The sequence below is a fragment of the Garra rufa genome, chromosome 3 (genome assembly GCF_049309525.1).
Source record: "Garra rufa chromosome 3, GarRuf1.0, whole genome shotgun sequence".
NCBI classification, from domain to species: domain Eukaryota; kingdom Metazoa; phylum Chordata; class Actinopteri; order Cypriniformes; family Cyprinidae; genus Garra; species Garra rufa.
In genome coordinates, this window is record NC_133363.1 from 45462684 (window position 1) to 45484690 (window position 22007).

Here is a 22007-nt window from a genome sequence, read left to right on the forward strand (position 1 = left end):
GAAATGCCACAATTCTCGGTGGATGGTCTTGGGTGGATTTCTGCTGGAGGAGGAAAAACAGCCCGCTTATTGCAAAATAAGCAGAAAAGCGGATGTGATCAAACTCATGCCCACCAGGCTCGCTAATGTGCGCACACACACACAGTATAGCCCACCTCTCACTTCTTCTAATCAGATGCAGTGAGATGTGGCAGCTCCTGCTGTGGAGCTATGGGAGGAGCAGCATGTCTCACAGGTGCTTTCAAAGAACAAGATACAGCATTGGAGAGACTGTAATTACTCTCCAATTACAGATAAAGATCTCACTTGAGGGCTACAACACAAAGTATCCTAACAGCCTTGCAGACCCACTCACACTACAACTCAAAAAAGTCCAATCAAGAGCATCTTAGGAAATGTCCTTTGCAGGTACAATGATAATCACGATCATGGAAAGGATGCTTTTTAATTGCTGTGGTTTTCATACTGACTCACTAACAGATAAACAAAAGTGTCATTGAATCAGTCAGCAAAATGTGGAGATGAAACAAGAAAATCATTCTTATATGTACTTTTTTGGTCAGCATTTGCTATATATGTGTATACACATATATCTATATATATATATATATATACACATATACACATATATATATATATATATATATATACACACATATACATATATACACACACACACACACACACACTACTGTTCAAAAGTTTGGGATCACATTTTGTTTTTTAAATAAGTCTCTTATGCTCATCAAGGCTGCATTTATTTGATAAATACACGGCAAAAACAGTAAAATTGTGAAATATTACTGGAATTTAAAACAATGGTTTTCTACGTCAATATACTTTAAAATATAATTTATTCCTGTGATGCAAAACTGAAATTTCAGCATCATTACTCCAGTCTTCAGTGTCACATTATCCTTCAGAAATCATTCTAATATGCTGATTTATTATCAATGTTGGAAACTGCTATATATTTTTTGGAACCTGTAATACTTCTCTGAATAAAAAGCTAAATAGAACAGCATTTATTTAAAAGAGAAATTTTCTGTACAATATACACTACTCGTTTGTTTTTTGTTTTTTTGAGAAATTAATACTTTTATTCAGCAAGGATGTGTTGATATGTGATAATAAAGACTTATATTATTAGAAAAGATTTCTATTTTGAAAAAAATGCTGTTCTTTTTAACTTTTTATTCATCAAAACAAATCCTGTGATCAATCATGTGACAATAAAGAGTAACGATACCGAAAATTCAGCTTTGAATTACAGGAATACATTACATCTCAAAGTATATTAAAATAGAGAACTGGTGTTTTAAATTGCAATAATATTTCACAATATTACAGTTTTTTTTTCTGTATTTAGGATCAAATAAATGCAGACTTGATGAGCATAAGAGATCCCTTTAAAAAAACGTTAAAAATCTTACTGATCCTAAACTTTTAAACGGTAGTGTATACACACCCACATATATATGGCTGTGTGTGTGTATGACTATATACAATATATATATTAAAATAAAATCTATATTAAATTCTGAATATATGAAATAACTAATATATATATTTTGATTAAACATTAAAAATGGGGAAATATGTGTCTATTTACATATATATCCATATACACACATACACGTATATACATATATGTGTACAAGAATCTACACTATATGTGTGTGTGTGTGTGTGTGTGTATAAATACTATAAAGCATATATTGAAATAAAATCTATATTAAATGCTAAATATATAACATTAATATATTTTTATAAAATAAAATGGGGAAATATGTCTGTGTCTATACACACTCTAAATGAAAAAAAAATAGAAAGCTCTTTAAAACACAATATAACAAAGAGGTCAAAACACTTAATGCACATTTTAAAGGAAATCCTTGAAGCAATGATGAGAGCACATTTCACATTATCTGCAATAAACCTTTGTTCTGTATAAAAAATAAGAGGTTGTTACAGAACATACATGGAAAAGGAATTTCGAAAAGTATGCTCTCTCTTCATGTCCTTATATTTTATTCTTTTATTCGTATTCTTTCAACTGAATATGTATGGAGGGAATAAAACACAAGGTGAGATAGAAGATATTCACAAAATGTATTTTATCGAATTACTTTGTGAGACTGGAGTTGATGACTGCTTATAATGCGATGCAAATGTAAAACCTCTGAATCATTTCATAAATTCCTTATTTGACATCACTTTCTTCTGCAGCTGAAAAACGTGAAATTCTTTTCTCTCCTTCATTCTTTAAGAACACAAACAGAATAAAAGACAAAAAGCTTGTTAACATCTTTAATATTTACAGTTTCTTTAAAAAAAGTATGTGGCATATCCCTCCCCAACCCCTTCCCCACAAATCCTGTCTGAAAATATTATTTAATGTTATTTTTTTCTTACCTTTGTCAACAAAAATAAAATGCATTTGGCAAGCTAACTGGAAACTGGCAGTGCTGGATACATAAAAATAATATTTCAAGTGATTTGGTGTAAGAATATCATCTGAATTGACAAAATACAATCGACATTTGACATTTTTGTACCCTTCATGTTCACAATGCACGAATACACATGAATAATACTTTTTTTTTAGTCATTACGTTACCGTTGTTTTCAAACTGAACTCTGTCCAAACATCTGTCTTGCCTTGAGAAGTAAAACATGAGCTTTAAATGTTCTCTACAATACGGTGCATATTAAAAGTGCAGTAATGTATATAAAATGGCTCTCTATATCTGGGTTATCATGGTTAGATTTTGTACAGCATATGCACAGCAGTTTCCACAGCAAAAAGTCCATATCAAATAATAGCTCTACAAAAATGCATTTCAGGAGTGAGTTCCCATGTGAGTCCAAAAGTGCGCTAACGTCATCTCTAAATGTGAGCGATGTGATTCGATAAGCTGAGTTTAAGTTTGTCCACCACTAGTGGGGTTTTCAGAATGTGACAGCACCTCAATATCCAGACACAGCTTTGGCTGGAAAAGAGATAAAGAGGGAGAGATGTGAAATGTGAAGAAATAAAGTAAAACAAAACAACACAATACAGTGAAAAAAGACCCACACATAAGAGCGTACTATTCTTCAGTGCTAAAACAGAAAAAAAGTTGTAAGGTTCCAAATACAATTTCACATTTAATTTAATGTTACTTAGTAAATATTTCTGAAATTTACTAGCAATTCCTGAGAGAAAACTGTTGCAACACCACTTTTTTTCAGTGTAGTCTTCAACCCAAGAATTACCTTACTAATAGTAGACAGGTAAACACTTTCCACCCTCCTTCTCTCTGTGCAGCATGTTACATAGAGAAAATGCTGAGTTAAACACACTTCAACACATGCATGTGCATGACACATACACCGTGCCGCTCACTTTCATACAAATGCTGCTGAAACAGCAGATTAACACGGCCAGCTCAGGCATTCAGTGATTAAATCGATTGGCTAATAAACAAATTAAATGTAGAGTTATGCACTGACTCATATTTTACATACAGCGTAATATAATCATGGCACTGTCCACAAACGCTACAAAATATGGCAGAAGATTAAAAAAAAACCTAAATATTTGTTGGTGTTTTGTTTTCTATTCAATTTAACTTTTTCATGATATTTAGGACATGAATATAGTTTAAAATGCTAATGCATATGATTTTGTTGTTTTCTAGCAGGATATTTTATATTATTATTCAAATATTTTTTTATTATTTATATAGGCCTGTCAATCAATTAAAAAAAACAACAACTAATTGATTGCACGTTTTTATGGAATTAATCGTGATCAGTCGCGATTTATCCCACCTAACATTAAAGTTTTTTTAAATATACTTTTATATTACAATAATTTCACTTTTAATCAAATCCAAAACAGTATATTTTTAATATTTGTTCATTTTTTTTTAGGATTGAAGGCAAGTATCCTTGATACCAATTTTACAGACATCTCTAGGAAATTGTTGTTTTTCCTAATATTTAACCATTGACTATAGCCCTTCAACATTACAGTATAATTGAGTACTATCAATTTTATTTAATAGACTTTAAAAAATAACTTCTAATTTAAGGCGAGACACTGCATGTGAATAGGGTAACAAATTAACTAACAGTTATGACTTTACTTACCCAGTTGATTGATTACATTGATAACTGCAAACATTTTTTGTATTACAAGTTTTCTAAAATGTTAGGTTTAAATATGCAAATGAGGCATTATTTAATGAAATATGCGCTAATTTGCATACATTTCTAGCACAAAAATCTGAACACTGGATGAAGTTAGTTTCAAAATTCTTGTTTAATTTTTTGAACAGACAGGAAACACTATTTTTTTTTTTTTTTTCATTTTTTGGGGAATAAAATGTATAAAATCAAGCAAATTATATAAGAACAAATCCCTCTGTAAAAACCTTCAGGATATAGACAGAAATAAAAAAAAGTAAAGTTTTGGTGTGTGTAAGTGTTACTGAAGTGGAGATTTATGGCTCAGTGTAGGAGACAAAACTCATTTTGAGAAACCGGCTTTAAAAATGTGTATTGTAATTGAAACCTATTGACACAAATAGATAAAGTGCTATAAAAAGAAACACTTAACAGTGTTTTTTGGGTGTTTTCTTTCCACTAGTCTAAAAAAAAAAACACTTCATGAAAAACCAAAAAGCCCACAATCTCAAATTTGACAGGTGCATGAAAAAAGTGTTTTTGCCTGCAGTGTCTCCCCTTAAGCGAACATTAAAAACAATCTTTACATAAACCCATTATTTGCCTGTGCCCTTTAGCAAGTAGGAAATATACAGAAATTGAATAAAGTTAACAACCACTAAATTCTAAATTAAATATGGATGAATCCTTAAAACTAAAAAAAAAAAAAAAAAAAAAAAGATTAATTTCCTTTTTTGCTTTGGTCTTCGATTAACAGACATCACAGCAGCTGGGTTTTTAGGTTATTTGGCTGCTATTACTTTAAGAGCTGCAGCTGCTGAACATGATGTGGATCTGACAAGCATGCTTGTAGTTTCATTTGTGCTTTAATATGAAATGATACAGGCTACAGCACGCACAGCCGCATTTGTGGGTGCAATTGACCCTTAGCAAAGAGATTGATTGACAGGCGATCTGACCAATCATAACGCTGATTCTGCCATTTTGCCTGACAAACAAATCAGACAGAAGAGTAAATTTACTTAGGTGGACTTAAACCTGAAAACTATATAGACGTCTTTTCACAGTTATAATAAAATATGTTCTGATGTTCATTCATGTTTATTTCGTACTCTAAGTAAACATGTAAAGACGATCGGTTCACGTGCCGTTTCAACTAAGGCAATACAGTAATGTCACGACACAATAAAAGCCACAAAACTGTATTTACTGTTTGAATTTCTTTTAAAAAATGACAAAATTTGAAAGCTAAGACCTTGTTTCATACCTGAAGTAACTTGTTCTGTCTGTTGGCATGTTGTCAGTTTCCTTATTGTTCCATGACATATTTTTCATGCTAATGGGCTTATTTTGACAGCACTAATATATACTGTATACAGCAGCTAGATGGTTTCGTTTTGTAAAAGTAACAATAATGTACTGTCACTCAGTAGGAGGTCTGTAGTTCAGTTTAGTTAGTTAACTAGCTAAATTTTCATGCTAGGTTTATTTAAATGTTAGATAATGGTACATAATATAATATATTCAAAATTATCTTCTTTGATCTTTGCATGTTCACTTTGTAAACAAGAAATCCTGAATTTTTTCCTCAAAAAAGAATTTCTTTATGACTAAATAAAGAAAGACATGAACATCTTGGATGACAAGGGGGTGATTAAATTATCTGTAAATTTTTGTTCTGGAAGTAAACTTCTTTACCAAAACCTAAAAGTGTACCATATTTGTGAACAGTGTCTCATATACTGAATATAATAACTCAAATGGAAAATCATAGCAGTTTACTGATTTGGGGCATGCTAGGAAGCAGAACACACAATGCAGGTGGAGGTCATGCTCTCTGGAGAGATGCACACACATATAAAGTGTCCAAAAACGAAGGGCTGTGTTTTTCATAAAACCCTGACTGCCATTCTGTTATTTATTTCAGTGAGTCACAGATATCAAAACACCAAAGCTGTTTGGAGATTACAGATGGCAAAGCAAGTTGTGTTTGGCAACACAACAGCATGTGCTGCCTTAGTGATGCCCTGAGTCTTTGTTAATTACAAAGAATTCACAAAAGACAGCATTTGTTTATGGCTTTTTAGGCTTATCAGCAGACAAAAAGCCAATTTGCACACAATTCACACACCTCTCGATCTCCAGATGTGGAAGCAGTTGTTGGGGGGGGGGGGGGGGGCAATCTATGCTACTCACGAAGTTACAAAATACTACAGCACAAGCCCTGATGAAGCACAATCATGCAGCATGCAGACAGAAAAGGTGCCAAAACACACAGGGAACAATTAGCAAAAGCACATTTGCCTGCTAAACGATTAGCAGTTAGTTCTTACTTTGTTTTTCTCTGATTAGACAAAGGTGTAGTGAATTCCATTACTCAGGGGAGGGGGAGCAGACTGAGCCGTAGAGACGGCAACAGGAGCAGGGGGAGGAAGAGGAGGAGGTGGTGGAGGTTGAGGGAGTGAGGTGGGACTGTTAACCGGCGGTGAGGCTGAAGCAGAAACAGGAACAGAGTGTAGTAACACACAGAAAGCTAGTGACAGTTAATTGGTACTACACACTACAAACTACTATTTGTGAGTACATACTACAAAAGCGATCTGAGGTCATCAAGCTGGCGACATCTAAAGGGATATTCATCCAAAAAATTTAAAAAATAAAAAAGATCGTCCCACTTTTTATAAAGTGGCCTTAACTACTATGTACTTAGTACAATGTACTTATTGTGTTCATATTGCATTGCAAAACACTTTTGCTGTTATTGAGGTAAGATAGAGTAAAGTTAGGGACGGATTTGGTGGTATGGGTAGGTTTAAGGGTGGGTTAAGGTGTAAGGGATGAGTTAACAGTGTAATTTTATAAATGTAATTACAGAAATGAATTACAGATGTAATTAAATGCAGGTATTTTTCAAAATATAAGTAGAATGTAAAAACATGTATATACACAATAAGTGCATTGTATCAAATTATTAATTTAAATGTAAGTACTAGTTAAGGCCATCTAATATAAAGTGGAACCAAAAATTCTTTCATCATTCTTCACCTTCATGCCATTACAAACCTGTGTGATGTACATTCTTTAAAGTAACACAAAGGAGGACCTTTTAAACATTTTATGTTTTCAAACAGGAAGGATACGGACCATAAAAGTGTCATGAAGGTGATATTAACAATCACATTTAAAGCCATAGGATAACTGTAAGTGAGGAAAAACTTTTATTCATTAAAAAATATTTTGTACTAGCTCTCCTTGGAGTCCATAATTAAATAGCAGTACAACTTTTGACTTGGGCACCTGTTTTTAAATGAAATTAATAGTTTTACCTTGTATTTAAATTAAATGTTTTTTCTTCTGAAATTTATTCATCAAAGAATTCTGGAAAAAGCAAAGTTATCATAGACTAAAAACTTTTAAATAGACTTAAAATCTTCCCAAGCCCAATCTTTCAAACAGTGGTATATTTTCAGTGAATTAGATGATCCAGTTCACAAAACTGGTCTGAATCTGAATCATCTGATTCTCAAGTTCAGCTCACTGACTCAATGATCCAGTTGCAGTGGTTAAAGGGGATAGTTCACCCAACAATTCTGTCATTAATTACTCACCCTCATGTCGTTCAAAACCAGTAAGACCTTATCATCGGAACACAAATTAAGATATTTTTGATAAAATCTGAGAGCTTTCTGACCCTGAGACAGCAAAGCAACTACCACATTCAAGGCCAAAAAGGTAGTAAAGACATCACTAAAATAGTCCATGTGACATCAGTGGAAATTGTTGAAGTAAGTCATTATTTTTGTGTTCTTTGCGCACAAAAGATATTCTCGTAAGTTTATGATGTCTCGTAACACTGATGTCAGATGGACTATTTTATCGATGTCCTTACTACTTCTTTAGGCCTTGATAGTGTCAGTTGTTTTTCTGTCTATGGAGGGTCAAAAAGCTCCCTGATTTCATCAAAAATATCTGTATTTGTCTTCCAAAGATGAACAAAGGTCTTGCAGGTTTGGAACAATATGAGGGTGAATAATTAATTACAGAATTTTCATTTTTGGGTAAACTATCCCTTTAACAGCTCACTGAAGAGGAATACTCTCAGCTAATAATTATTTTCTTCTGCTCTTCATTTGACTTCAGAAGTTTAGGAATATAGCACACAAGTCACATGGACCACCTAGATGGTGTTTTTGCATACATTTAAAGCTTGAAATCCTCAGTGCCCATACGCATTTTCATTTTTGGGCAATTATTTCTTTAACCAAGGTGGTCAACCAGCTTTAACCAGGATGTGCTTGGCTTCTCCAGCTGGTAGTCTACCTTAAAGAGATTTTACCCAAAAATTCTGATATTAATTACTCACCCTCATTTCGTTCTAAAACCGCAAGACCTTTGTTCATTTTCGGAACACAAATTAACAAATTTTTGATGAAATCCAAGCTTTCTGACCCTGCATAAATGGCAACGGTTTCTACCACGTTCAAGGCCCATAAAGGTAGTAAGGACTTAGAAATAATCCATGTGACATCAGTGGTTCAACCATAATTTAATGAAGCTACGAGAACAGTTTTTGTTGTCTATGCAGGGTCAGAAATCTCTTGGATTTAATCAAAAATATCTTAATCTGTGTTTCAAAAATGAAAGGTCTTATGTGTTTGAAACGACACGATGGTGAGGAATAAATAACAGAATTTTCATTATGGGGTGAACTATCCCTTTAAGCAGTTTAGACCAGTTGGTATCAGTTTAAGCAACATTTTTTGGCCTTTTCTATAATTTCTATAGAATAGAATAGATATGACAAAAACAAACAGAGGGTTAGTGGAACCAGGAAACACCTTAAGCCGAAGCGTGTCGCCTTCATGAGCACCACAATTCAATTTGTTAAGAGAATGCACTTACATGCCACAGCTCTGACTATTTTAGTTGATTTCTGCTCTCATAAACTCAAAATAAATGCACAAAGTGGTGCTGTGGGTGATCAAAACCCTGACCTGCCTTCACAGATGAGATCCCTCACATAAGGTATTCTGACATGTTCTCCAATGGAAACGCTGAGATAATTGTTGACTACGCCATACGGCCTCACACATTATGATCCATCACGTCAGGACGAATTGACTGTAAATCTGTGTGACTAAGAGAGACACGCTGCTCCCTGTCTGAAGGTTAGACCTGGCAGAGTGAGTGAGGCCTCTGTAAGAAGTAAAGATGAAACGATGGTGTGCTTTTATGCCAGTTCAGAAAGATGTTCAAAGTGCTGCCACGGGATGCAGAGTGAACAAGCCCCAGTGCATATTCAACTGGGTCATTGATCGGCTCTGAAAAAAATGGCCTCATCAAGAGATTCCTCCCAGCCTGAAAGATCCGACATGTCTCCCAATTAGCAAGCATCTTTACTCGTCAGATCTGCGCTAATAAGGAATAATGTTCAGTTATTAACGTTGCGGTTGATAGGCTTGGCTTTGCTCTTTCTTCTTCCTCATCACGCCTTCAACGCTGATGTTTTGAAACAGGGTGAACCGTTTCTCCCAATACTCACAGTTAAGTCGTAGTTGTCAGCGTGATGATTTAGGAAGCTTTATTGACGCTGTCAGATTTGCATTACAAATAACTATTTTTGAAGCGTTTTCTTCACATTTACCTTGATCTTTTCAGAGTATTTGAACTTGACAAGGTGTACTGCGAAGCATATCTGAAATTAATCTATTCAAATGGAGCTCTGGCACTCACAAAGGTGTGAACTGTTGATTGTACTCTTGTTCATCGTCCTTAGCCTATCGTAACATGTATTGTGCACGTTAAACTCCCTGTCCTTGCTCTTGGCATTTAACAGAATTTGAGCTTTTAACAACAAGTCATTTCCAACAAAAAACTAATTTACTGTGCATTGACTTGAAAATGTCATGTATGTGCTTCCATACAAAAAGAAGTGTATTAACTAGATAATTTCAGGAATCAGTAATAATAATCAGTAATAGTTAAAAGTAAGCAGTTCAGATTTAGAAGTAATCCTGCTGGTTAGTTTACCTGCCACTTGTTTGCTCTTGAGCGAGGCCTCTGATGCTAAGGCGTACGACATGGTGATGATTCTCTCTTGCTCCTGTAGAGCCAAGTCTATGTCTGGCAGCACCGGCTTGTCTACTGCTGCTGGAGGAGGTATATTCTGGACACTTATACACACACACAAAAAATAGAGAAAAGAGTAAACTTTCAGAGAAAAGTGTAATGAAAGTTTTTTGGGGTCAGTAGATTAACTCATTTTGAAACTTTTAAAAAAGAAATCAATATTTTCTTATTTAATAAGAATTCATGAAATTTATCAAAAGTGACAGTAAAGATATTTACAATGTTAATGTTTTTATTTCAAATAAACGTTTTTCAGCACATTAGAACGAATTGTGAAGGATCATGTGACACTGAAGCTCTATGACAATAATAAATTACATTTTAAAGGTAATTTAAATAGAAGTGTGTTTAAATTGTAATAATATTTCACAATATTATTGTTTTTACAGTATTATTTACAGTATTTTTGAATAATTGCACCCTCTGTGAGTATAAGATACTTACAAAGGCCAAACGTTTGAATGGTAGTGTATATAATGGCAAGAAAACATCTATAAACATGACTCTAAGAGCAGCTATGTTAAATAAGACGGATCTGCCAGTACCTAGACTTAGCCAGAATGCTCTTGATTCGTTCCACTTTACGATGTCTGGCCTCCATTTCCTGAGGGCTGAGGGGCTCCTCTGGATCCAGGTCCACGTAGCGCTCAGGGATGGCCACCTTTTGTGGCTTTGCCAGCTAAAAAAAACATTGAGACCAAACACACACACACACCATCAATCGCTTAAAGGATTAGTTAACTTCCAGAATTAAAAATGTCCTGATAATTTACTCACCCCCATGTCATCCAAGATGTCTTTCTTCCTTCAGTCGAATAGAAATGAAGGTTTTTGAGGAAAACATTCCAGGATTTTTCTCCATACAGTGGATTAAAATGTGTACTTCAATGCAAAATAGTCTAAAACTCCATCTTTCTCCTTCAACTTCAAAAAAACTTCAACTACATCATTGTTAAACCTTTTTTGTAGAGGGCGTTTGACTTTCTTTGTATGTTTGCTTTGTAAAAACTGGGTTGGTGACCTTTCCAACATGGCTACGTAATGTGTGAAGTCAAGCTAGTGCGAGACAACTATCTGTGGTTAAAAAGTATATACATTTTTTTTTTTTTTTTTTTTTTAGAAAATGACTGATTGTTTTGCTAGACAAGACCCTTATTCCTTGGCTAGGATCGTGTAGAGCCCTTTGAAACTGCACTGAAACTGCAATTTAGACCATCAACCCATCCTCTCCCACTGAAGTCCACTACATGAAGAAAAGTCCTGGAATGTTTTCCTCAAAAACCTTAATTTCTTTTAGACTAAAGAAAAACATGAATATCTTGGATGACATAGAGGTAAGTAAATTATCAGGGAATTTTTATTCTGGAAATGAACTATCATTTAATCCTTTAATTCTGAAATTAAATGTCCAACATTTTAAGTTTAATATTTTCTTTAGCTTAATAATTTTATATTGTCTTAAAGTAAAAAGCCTACATTTTATATAATATGAAACAATCAAAGGCAAAACAATTGCCTTATATTAAAATAACATTCAACAGTACTTTATAACTGATGTTTTGCCCATTAAACTCAGAACAGTTCAACCAAAAATAAAAACTCTGTCTGGATTTACTCTCAAGTGATTTCAAACGTGCACAACTTTCAGAGCAGAAAAGGAGAATTTAGGCAGTATTTTAAGCACTGACAGTCTCACGGAACATTAATTTTTACTGCATATTTTCTCCATAAAACAAAAGTGCATAGTGACGGAGGCTTATCTGTTCCACACAACCCAGAAATTATGTCAGAATCTTCTTTTTTGGGGGGTTAAACTATCCCTTTAAACTGTAGGGTTACCTCTTTACTGAGATCCAGCTGGTAATCCAGAGGCTCCATATCCAGTTCTCTCATGGGTGTGCTGCTTAGGGTGAGCCATTCGTCTGAGTGAGAGCGCTGTCTCTCTTTGTGCTCGACTGGTCTCTCTTCACCCTGCACGGCCCGCTCCAGAAGCTGCAAATCAAAGTCCTGCTCTCTCCTCCACTAAAGGCACACAAACACAAAGCCCTGAGACAGCCGATCTAAACATCAGACAACTCCAACTCGGGAGAGGAAAATGTAATATTTTGGTTCTGAAACAGTCCTCTCCTGGTTTACTAGACAGGTAAAGTGTAAAACATAATTTCAAGTTGCTCTGGGACAGATGTGACAGATTTTAACTAAGATTGTTTTTTTGTTCTCAAAACCACCTGAACCACATATGTGATCCTGGACGACAAAACCAATCTTAAGTAGCACAGGTATATTTGAGCAATAGCTAACAATACATTGTATTAGTTAAAATTATACATTTTTTATTATGCCAAAAAATCATTAGGATATTAAGTAAAGATCATGTTCCATGAAGATATTTTGTAAATTTCCTACTGTAAATATTTCAAAACCTCAGCACCCTCAGACCTCTCGGACAAATACTGTCCTATCCTAACAAACCATACATTAATGGAAAACCTATGTATTAACTTTCAGAAGTATAAATCTAAATTTAAAAAAAACTGACCCTTATGATTGGTTTTGTGGTCCCGGGTTACATATGTAGTACACATCTAACATTAATTTTTTGTACATGAAGTAAAACATTCAAAGAGGACAGCCCTGCACAAAAAAAACATGCTCAATACTGTGTTAAACTGCAACCTTGAGCGTAATGGTATATTGTCCCAGTGCGCTCCTGTACCTCTGTACCATGTACAAGTGATTGGACTGATTGCGTTTGAAGTATCTCATGTTCAAGCTCTCAAACCGTAGCGTACAGCACTCCTGCAAACCAAGAAAGATGCAATAAAAAGCTCCATCTGTGATTTCATTTACATGCTTCATTCCCAGGCTTTATTGTGCTTACTGGAAAGAAAATAAACCAGTGTGTCGTGAAATAAACTGTGGTTTCACATTCACAGTAGACAGAAAAAGAACAACTGCCTTCTTTTACCTTTTTACTAGCAAAGTGTTTATTTTCTGAAATCTACATAAAAGATAAAGAAAACAGAGCTGTGCAATTGATTTCCTTTTTGCGAAGTATGCTACAATCCGCTGTTATATTATTATAAATGTACAAGTGATTAAATAAAAACATGCTCAGTAAGTAGTACAATTATAAACACATAAGTCATTCATATATTACCCAGGCCATTCATTGTGTACACACTCAATACATTTTGGTAAAACAAGGAGTAAAATTATAAAAGTATTTAGATAAGCTAAACTGGGTTTTAAAATCATGCTTTGTAGAAACATGTAATTTATTCTGAGCACTCAAATCAGACACAAAAATGAATTTGCAGATTTTGTAAGACTTATTATTAGAAAGCTGGATGTGAAAAGCGAAACTGGGTGAAATTAGTGTAAAACAAAAGAATAAATGAGTGAGGTAAGCACAACAGAGTCTGGTTTCACGTTTTAGTTATGCTATAATTATTGCAGGTTGAGTAATGAACAGCTAAAAGGTTTGAGAGCTTGTGCTTGAAATTTAGTTTAGTTGATGAGCCCACTAATACAGCAGACCTCATTTCCAGCTTTGAGCATTAGGTTTTTGTTATAGAGAGGTTAAAAGAGCATTTTGATGTTAGTGTTGGCTTTTGCCTATTCAAAGACTCCCAAGTAAAAGCACACTACTTTGATTCACTTTCCTAGATGAACAAGGGAGCTGCCCCTAAAGGATCCACATCCCAAGGTTAAAATTAAACACTCATAAAAGAGCAGTAGCATATCAACTTTCCTTATTAATCCTCTAAACACATTAGTCCATGTCTTTCATTGGCATAAATAGCATAACTCCCATCTGTTCTTATTCTGTGGCCCAACCACATATGATAAAATCTCTCACATCTCCTTCTGCAACACCTCCCACGTACCCACTTACCTGCAGCAAACACTACTTGAGTAAAATGCTGATCATGTTAACACCAAATCTTACAGTTGTCCATCTAATCAGTGTAAATAGCTGAATGTGCATTTATGTCGGGGTGACAGTTCTCTCTGGAGGATAATATGTGTCACTGTGCTCTAACGTACTGATCCTAGGTCTGCAGACACAGGTCTGGATGTGGAGGTGGAGGAGCCACGAGATGAGGATGCCTGCCGCTCGCCCTGGCTGAGCGTTCTCTTGCGCTCCCGTACCAGAGCCTTTTGGTGACGCTTCATCCTCTCTAGCTGCTCTTCGGCGCTCATGCGGCCGCGCTGCTGCGTGGGCTCCCCAGAGTAAAGCCGCTCCAAGGCACTCTTTGGTCTCTCCTAGGAGACACCAGTGGATGTGTTAATAACGCTGAAACAAGGCGCACCAGAGAACAGTGTGGAGAGAGAAAAATCTAAAAGACAAATGTGAACAATTTGCAAAAGACAGAAGAAGGAAAAAGAAAAGAGGAAAATGAGACTCTGTTTTAATGTTTATCAATCAAAAAGCATGTCTAATTCATTTTAATCATGAAACTTGCACAATTTAACTGCAATTTATTAAAAGTTTAACAAAAATTCCATTTTTAAGGCCCTATGAAATACGTTTTACTTTTTTCTTACATTCAGTTTTATTTTTACCAAATTCTGTGATTTTCATTTATTTACTGAATTAAAATGAATGGTTTCATTAAATTTTAATAATCAAAAGGATCATTAAATAATTGATTTTTATAAAATCAAGACCTATTATCATTTTATTTCTTCTTCTTTCTTTTCAGAAATACTGTGTTGTGCATTTACATTCCTGGTACTTCTGGTAAATATTCCTTAAAAATAATGTTTTTCTAATTAAATATTACCAGAAGTGGTACTATCATTACTAGTAATATATTTCTGTCAGAGTTTCTTCAAGTTAAACCAAACTTTTATTTTGACAGCTTGTCGTAAAAGGCCTTTAAGTTTCTGTTTGTAAATGATATGACAATAGTTTTTGGTTGTTTGCGCCATTCATTCATGTAGGATTCATATTTAAATAGTATTTTGCAGATTAATATTCTCATACACTAGTCCATATCATGTTTTGATTTAAGTGTAAAGACTTCAGTTTGATTTATTCATCCAAAATTTGGCAAATTCCATGACATTCCGAGTTATACAGTGTGAATCCCATTTTTAATTACATTTCTATTCAAAAGTTTGTAGTGAGTATGTTTTTGAAAAAGAAACTAACTTTTATTCAGCAAGGATTCAGAAATTAAATTGATCAGAAGATTTCTATTTCAAATAAATGCTGTTCTTTTGAACTTTCTATGTATCAAAGAATCCTGAAAAAATATATCACAGTTTTCTCAAAAATATAGTTTTCGACTTTGATAATACTAATAAATATTTCTTAAGCACCAAATCAGCATATTAGAATGATTTCTGAAGATCTTGTGACACTGAAAACTGGAATATTGATGCTGAAATTTCAGCTTTGCCATCAGAGGAATAAATTCCATTTTAAATAGAAAACGGTTACTTTAAATAGTAATAATACTTCAGAATATTCATATTTTTATGTTTTTTTATCATACAAATGCAGTGTGCTCTCTATTGGAGAGCATAAGAGACTCCTTTCAAAAACATTATAAAATCTTACTGACCTCCAAAATCTTAATTAGTTGTGTAAATGTAATCATATTTACAGTATACCTTAAAACTATATATTTTATAGCCATTTATAACAAACTTAATGCACTTTATTTATTTTTTTGTATGAAGTGTGTTGTTATTAATGAATGTAAAACAGTCAGAACGAGTGAGGCAGAAGGAGAAAATAAGGCAGAAAAAAAAGTATCAGGAATAGAGGAGTTCATTTTGAAGCTCTGCTGTGCTCATTTCTGTTAACATTTTCTGCATGAATCCATCAGGGTGGGAGACACACACTGTGTTCACAGTCCGCATGGCAACACCACCGCAGTAATTCATTCGCAAAGTACAGTCTGGCCCAAGCCCACACTGGCTGCTTTTATTTCATGTGCTCAGCGGTTTGTACTGCTGCTGCATCTAATCAACCTGCTGCTTGTCAGCTCTGCCAAAGCAAACTATTACAGACCCTTTATGCCCCCCTGCCTTTCAATAGACACTTTCAGGACTTCTTTGGCTTCCTACCTTCAAGCTTGTGGTGGTGAGTCCTCTTCTGAGGGTGACAAATGATGAAATGTTTGATGACTGGTTCAGTCTTGAAGATGAGACTGTCAAGCCTAGCAGAAGTTGAACTGGATTAGATAAATCTTTTAGGTTTCTTAGGAAATGCTTTCTAAAATTCTGAGCTTGGTGTTCATTCTTGGTTAATTTTCAACAATTATTGCTGCCCACTGAGCAGCCTGATGTCATGTTAAGATTTGGTATGCTTGCTTAAGTGTTTCTTAAGCTACAGTATGAGCACTTTTGGTCATGTGGACTCTCTTAGCACATATTTTACTACTTTTAATATGTCTTCAAACAATGCCCAGCAATATACAGACTACCATTCAAAAGTTTGGGGTCTGTACATTTTTTTAATGTTTCTGAAAGAAGTCACCTACTTATGGAAGCCCGTTTCCGCCACTGAATAATAAATTTAAAAAAGTAATTGCGACTTTTTTTCTCGCAATTTCACATCTCGAGTTTACATCTCGCAATTCTGACTTTTTTCCAATCAATGGACTTTGTGAGACAAACTCACAATTCTGATTTGTTTTCTCAGAATTACGAGTTTACATCCCATAGCTGTTACCTTTTCGCCATTCTTTTTTTACACACAATTGTGAGTCAATTCAGAATTGTGAGATATAAAAACACAAATCTGAGAACATAGTCTTTTTCTCCCTCAAAACTGGACTTTATAACTCGCAATTGCAAGTTTATATCTCACAGTTCTGAAAGTCAAAATTGCAAGAAAAAAGTCAGAATTGTGAGATACAAACTGGCAATTGCAAGAAAAGTTAGAATCTCGCAATTCTGACTTTATTTCTGGCAATTATGGGCTTATATCAATGAATTCTTAGAAAAGTAAGAATTTATATTTCGCAATTCTGAGAAAAAATGTAAAAAATTGTGATTTATATCTCACAATTCTGACTATAACTACCAATTATGAGTTTAAATCTGATTATTTCTCAGAATTGTGAGTTAAGTCAAAATTGTGAGAAATAAACTTGCAATTTTGAGAACATGGTCTTTTTTTCCTTCAAAATTGGACTTTATAACTTGCAATTGCAAGTTTAGATCTCAATTCTAATAAAAAAAAATCAGAATTGCGAGAAAAAAGTCAGAATTGTGAGATACAAACACGTAATTGCGAAAACAAAAATCATAATTCAGAGTTATCTCGCAATTGTAACTTTGTTTCATAATTGTGAGTTTATATTACGCCATTCTGACCATTTCTCAGAATTGTGACTTTATTTTTCTGAATTTCAAGGGTTTTTTTCTCAGCATTTTAAGTTTATATGTCACAATTCTTACTTTATAATATTCAATTGTGAGATTGTGAGAAAAAAAGTCAGAATTGCAAGTTATGTATTTTTTTGTAAAAATATAGAAAAAAAAATCCATAAAGGTTCAATGCATACTTACTTAATAAAAGTATTAATACCTTTAAAAAATCATACTGACCCCTAAATTTGAATGGCAGTGCATCAATGGAAAATTCAGTCATTTTTTCTGAAAGTCATGAATGTTTTCACCGCACCATCTTTTCTATCTCAATTTATGTACAGCATTATGTTAAACAGCATTCTGCATGCTGATGGTAGTTAAAATTATACTTGTAACATTTTTGGCTTCTTTGTAATGTTAAGGCTAAATTCACTGCTAGCTTCTTACATAGCCTGAATGATTTTTACATTTGTAGAATTTGTCAAAATTTCTGCTCTCATCAGCAATAATGGAAATTGGGAGGTGCCTCCACAAGCTACAATGTAAAAATAAGCAATTTACTAGCAAATGTTTTCAAAACATCACTAAACTCTACTGTGGTTTCATTAACCAAACCTCGCATCCACCTTTTCAAACAAGTATTGTACACTAGTGCAGACCTGAGTCTGTGATTCTGAGACTGTGGCTGCCATTTACATTTCTGTGTGTACCTCTGTTTGGTAGAGTTTGGTAGCCACTATCACGGCTCAAGCCCCCAATTTGTCCACCAACTGCCAGCAGTTCAGGCTCACTCAGGAACGCTCGTATCTCAACCTAAAATTCCAGAAAAATAGAGTTTAGAACAATACTGAATTTTACCACATACACAGATGTAAACTGGCTGTATCTGGGTACCACTGAGTGGCACAAACCTTATGATCTCCATTTGTGTACTGCCCAATCTCACGATCACGCTTCCGCTCATCAGACTGTCGTTTCAGGCCCCGAACAGATGTGTGGCGGATGACGGAGGTCTCTTTGGGGAGAGGGGGCACAGCCGGGGGGTGTTCATCTGGACTGTAGAGGTGAGGGAGAGGGGGTCTGGGTGGAGCGTCTTCTTCAGGCTGCATTGTGTAAACATGAAATGTCCATAAATACAGATAAATGGACTGAAGGAGTATCTTGATTACTTTGTGTCACTCACTCACCCATTTTGGCTTGTGCACTGTATGTGAGAGCTGCAAGGGCTGCTGGGTAGACTGCACCGGGCTGAGATGGGGGCTAGTCTGTGCAGCTTTCAGTTCACCCATGGATGGGCTCGCAGAGAGTGAAGGCACTGCGGACAATGACACTGAAGGCACGAGTTTCCTCTCTGGGTCAGGTAAATATTTCACCCGTCGACATAATAGAGACAAAAAACACATGAATGATTATTAGTAGGAGTTGTACGCAGTAAGCAGAGTTTGTGTGTGATGATGTTTGACCTCAGTACCTCGGTCTGTGTTCCAGTGCATGGGGGTGATGGCAGGCAGAGGCCCGCTCTCACCTGGATTCCGCACAGAGTCAATGGTCACTTTGTAGTTGGCTTTGCTGGAGCTCAGGCCTGCAAGCACGTCCTCGATCCGCCACAGCTCCTTCCTCAGCTGAGATTTCTCTTGCTGCACAGTAGCACACAATTTAATCATTTTTATTCATTTAGAATGTAATAAAACAGATTAAAACAGAAAAAAGTTGCATTTCATTGGTTTTCTAAAGGTGACAACATACAAATCCCTAAAACTGAGTCCATAAATTAAAAATTAAAATAAATAATAATAAAAAATATAATAAAGACTTTTACATGCACACAAGAAATTTCCTAATGCTTTGAGAAACTATTTACATGAGCATGAGAATTGTTTGCATGCTTACGCGTTACAATTTCTAGTTTTATGGCATCACTGCTATCTTACCATGAATAAAAAAAGAGCGTGGATGCACATTAATTTACAGAGCTCTACTTGCTCAAAATTTGCCTTTTCTTATGGTAGTTCAATTTAACACATCCTCTTTGGCGGCAGAGAAACCATGACACGAAATGGGCTGATTGCATAAAATTTGGCTTTCATTAAGGCATTATGCCATTTTTCAAGGCCCTAAGTCTCTTTAAGTCTGTGGTAGCCAAGAAACCACACCATGAAATGGGCTAATGGCACAATAGGTGGATCAGTGTGCATTGTCATATATACTAAGTTTAAAATTTTAATATATAATATTTAATATTAATATTTATTTTTCCATACTTTTCCAGACATGGAAAACATTTAAATCAAATTCCATACTTTTCCAAACCCCGTAGGAACCCTGTTACACAAATATAAACCGAAATTAAGTTAAATCTTCGTATAAAAACTCATAATAATATAAATAATATATATAAATGTAATATTATGCTCAGGAATACATTTTTCTTTATTACATTCATGTGTATATAATATGTCACCCGGGACCAGGGTTCAAGTTTTAGGTAGCACAGGTATATTTGTAGCAATAGCCAAAAATACATTGTACGGGTCAAAATTATAGATTTTTCTTTTATGCCAAAAATCAGCTAAGATTAATTAAGTAAAATGTTCCATGAAGATATTTCGTAAATTCCCTACCATAAATATATCCAAACTTAATTTTTTAATTAGTAATATGCATTGCTAAGAACTTCATTTGGCAAACTTTAAAGGCTATTTGCTCAAAATTTGGATTTTTTTGCACCCTCAGATTCTCGTATAATATAATATAATGTAATATAGAACAATTTCTTTAACAGAAGCTATAAGCTAAAAATTAGAGTAGAACAGAATATAATAGAATAGTACCATCATACCACTGCGATCACTCTTAAAAAAATATGACAACCCTAAGGCTTGTCTTTGATTTTCTAAGAGGCAAATTTAGAGCTCAAAGGGGCACTGAAGAAAGGATAGGATTTTTCTCTTATTTGTATTTTCAGAACAAGCCATAATTTATTGACTGCGTCTGTGTGTGCTCTCACACAAACACTTGAGAAATCAATAATCTTAGACACTGTATGCCTTGTTCTTACGGCTCTATCACGCTGATCAAAAACTGACATTAGATCTTCACTGCGGCTCCGAGAGCTCCATATCTCTTTCATCACTTTGTTCTTTCTCTATCAATTACCGGACTGAGAGGTGCATGCTGAATAGAAAAGGAGGCTGACACGGTTTAACATCTTCTGATACACTCTGCCGCTCAAACAGTATTGATACTTTAGTTTGGAAGCATGCATTAAAGAGATAAAAGCTGAAATACAATTTTAGGCTTGAGTGAAAAAAAAAGACTTCTGTCCTTCATTTTAGATTTAAAAAATAAATAAATAAAAGAGTTAAAACTGCTGGGTCTTATTTTTCGACTTTTTTCTCTGGTTCTGACCTGAGAGAGGGCACTGTGGGTCATCTGGTCTTGAAGGGCTGAACGCAGTCTGTCCACATCTCTCTCCAATTGGCTGTACTCTACCCAAGCGTTCTCCATCTCCTGTTTAACATACAATGCAAGTGCAATGAACCGATATTAGCATTGCATAGATATTCATTTCTGGTATCATCTGCAAGAGTTTGAACACAGGTTTGCGTCCTCACCGTGGACACCTGTGAGATCTCCGCCCTGATGTGGACCACATCCTCTCGTAACAGCTTCTGTTGATAGGCGATCTTCTCTGCATGGGCGGGCTGATCCTGGTACTGCTCCATCTGCTGATGGGAAACATCCAGAACAGACTCGAGCTTGTCCTAGATTTGGGTGAGAAACAGAAGAGGATGCAGATAAAGACATTACACAAAGAACTAGCACTCAGGACCAAGACATCAGAACACTAGGGCTGAACAATTGTACAAAGATTATGATTGTCTTCCTCTGTGATTTATTAATTCTGAAAAGAATTCCACTGAGGTCTAAATTTTGCTTTATTTAGTAATTTTGCTTTATATATCTAAATTACATATTGAAATCTGTTTATAGTCAAAATGTATTTATTATAGCAAAATCAATCAGACTATATGTGACCTGGACCACAATTTTTTTGAGATTTTAGGATAGGACAATATTTGGCCAAGATACAACTAACAAAATCTGAAATCTAAATATTGAGAAAATCACCTTTGAAGTTGTCCAAAAGTTCTTAGCAATGCATATTACTAATCAAAAATTACATTTTGATATATTATGGTAGGACATTTACAAAATGTCTTCATGAAACATGATCTTTACTTAATATCCTAATGATTTTTGGCATAAAAGAAAAATCGATCATTTTGACTCATACAATGTATTTTTGGCTGTTGCTACAAATATACCCGACTGGTTTTGTGGTCCAGGGTCATATATTGGGCTACAAC

The 22007-nt window shown here is 34.8% G+C and overlaps 1 protein-coding gene across 1 annotated transcript in view; it reads right to left on the reverse strand.

Moving 5' to 3' along the window:
- Window positions 1-2121: 2121 nt before the first annotated feature.
- plekha7b (pleckstrin homology domain containing, family A member 7b) overlaps window positions 2122-22007 on the reverse strand; it is a 139720-nt gene continuing 119834 nt past the window's right edge. Inside the window, exons 17-30 of the mRNA XM_073836627.1 lie at window positions 21252-21401; window positions 21046-21147; window positions 19109-19274; window positions 18825-18988; window positions 18549-18740; window positions 18348-18450; window positions 16387-16478; window positions 14353-14571; window positions 12142-12324; window positions 10848-10981; window positions 10204-10346; window positions 6507-6664; window positions 3259-3302; window positions 2122-2993 (exon numbers count right to left, since the gene is read on the reverse strand). Of these exons, the coding sequence (XP_073692728.1) occupies window positions 6522-6664; window positions 10204-10346; window positions 10848-10981; window positions 12142-12324; window positions 14353-14571; window positions 16387-16478; window positions 18348-18450; window positions 18549-18740; window positions 18825-18988; window positions 19109-19274; window positions 21046-21147; window positions 21252-21401 (1791 nt within the window). The 3' untranslated portion in view covers window positions 2122-2993; window positions 3259-3302; window positions 6507-6521. The remainder of the gene's footprint in view (window positions 2994-3258; window positions 3303-6506; window positions 6665-10203; window positions 10347-10847; window positions 10982-12141; window positions 12325-14352; window positions 14572-16386; window positions 16479-18347; window positions 18451-18548; window positions 18741-18824; window positions 18989-19108; window positions 19275-21045; window positions 21148-21251; window positions 21402-22007) is intronic.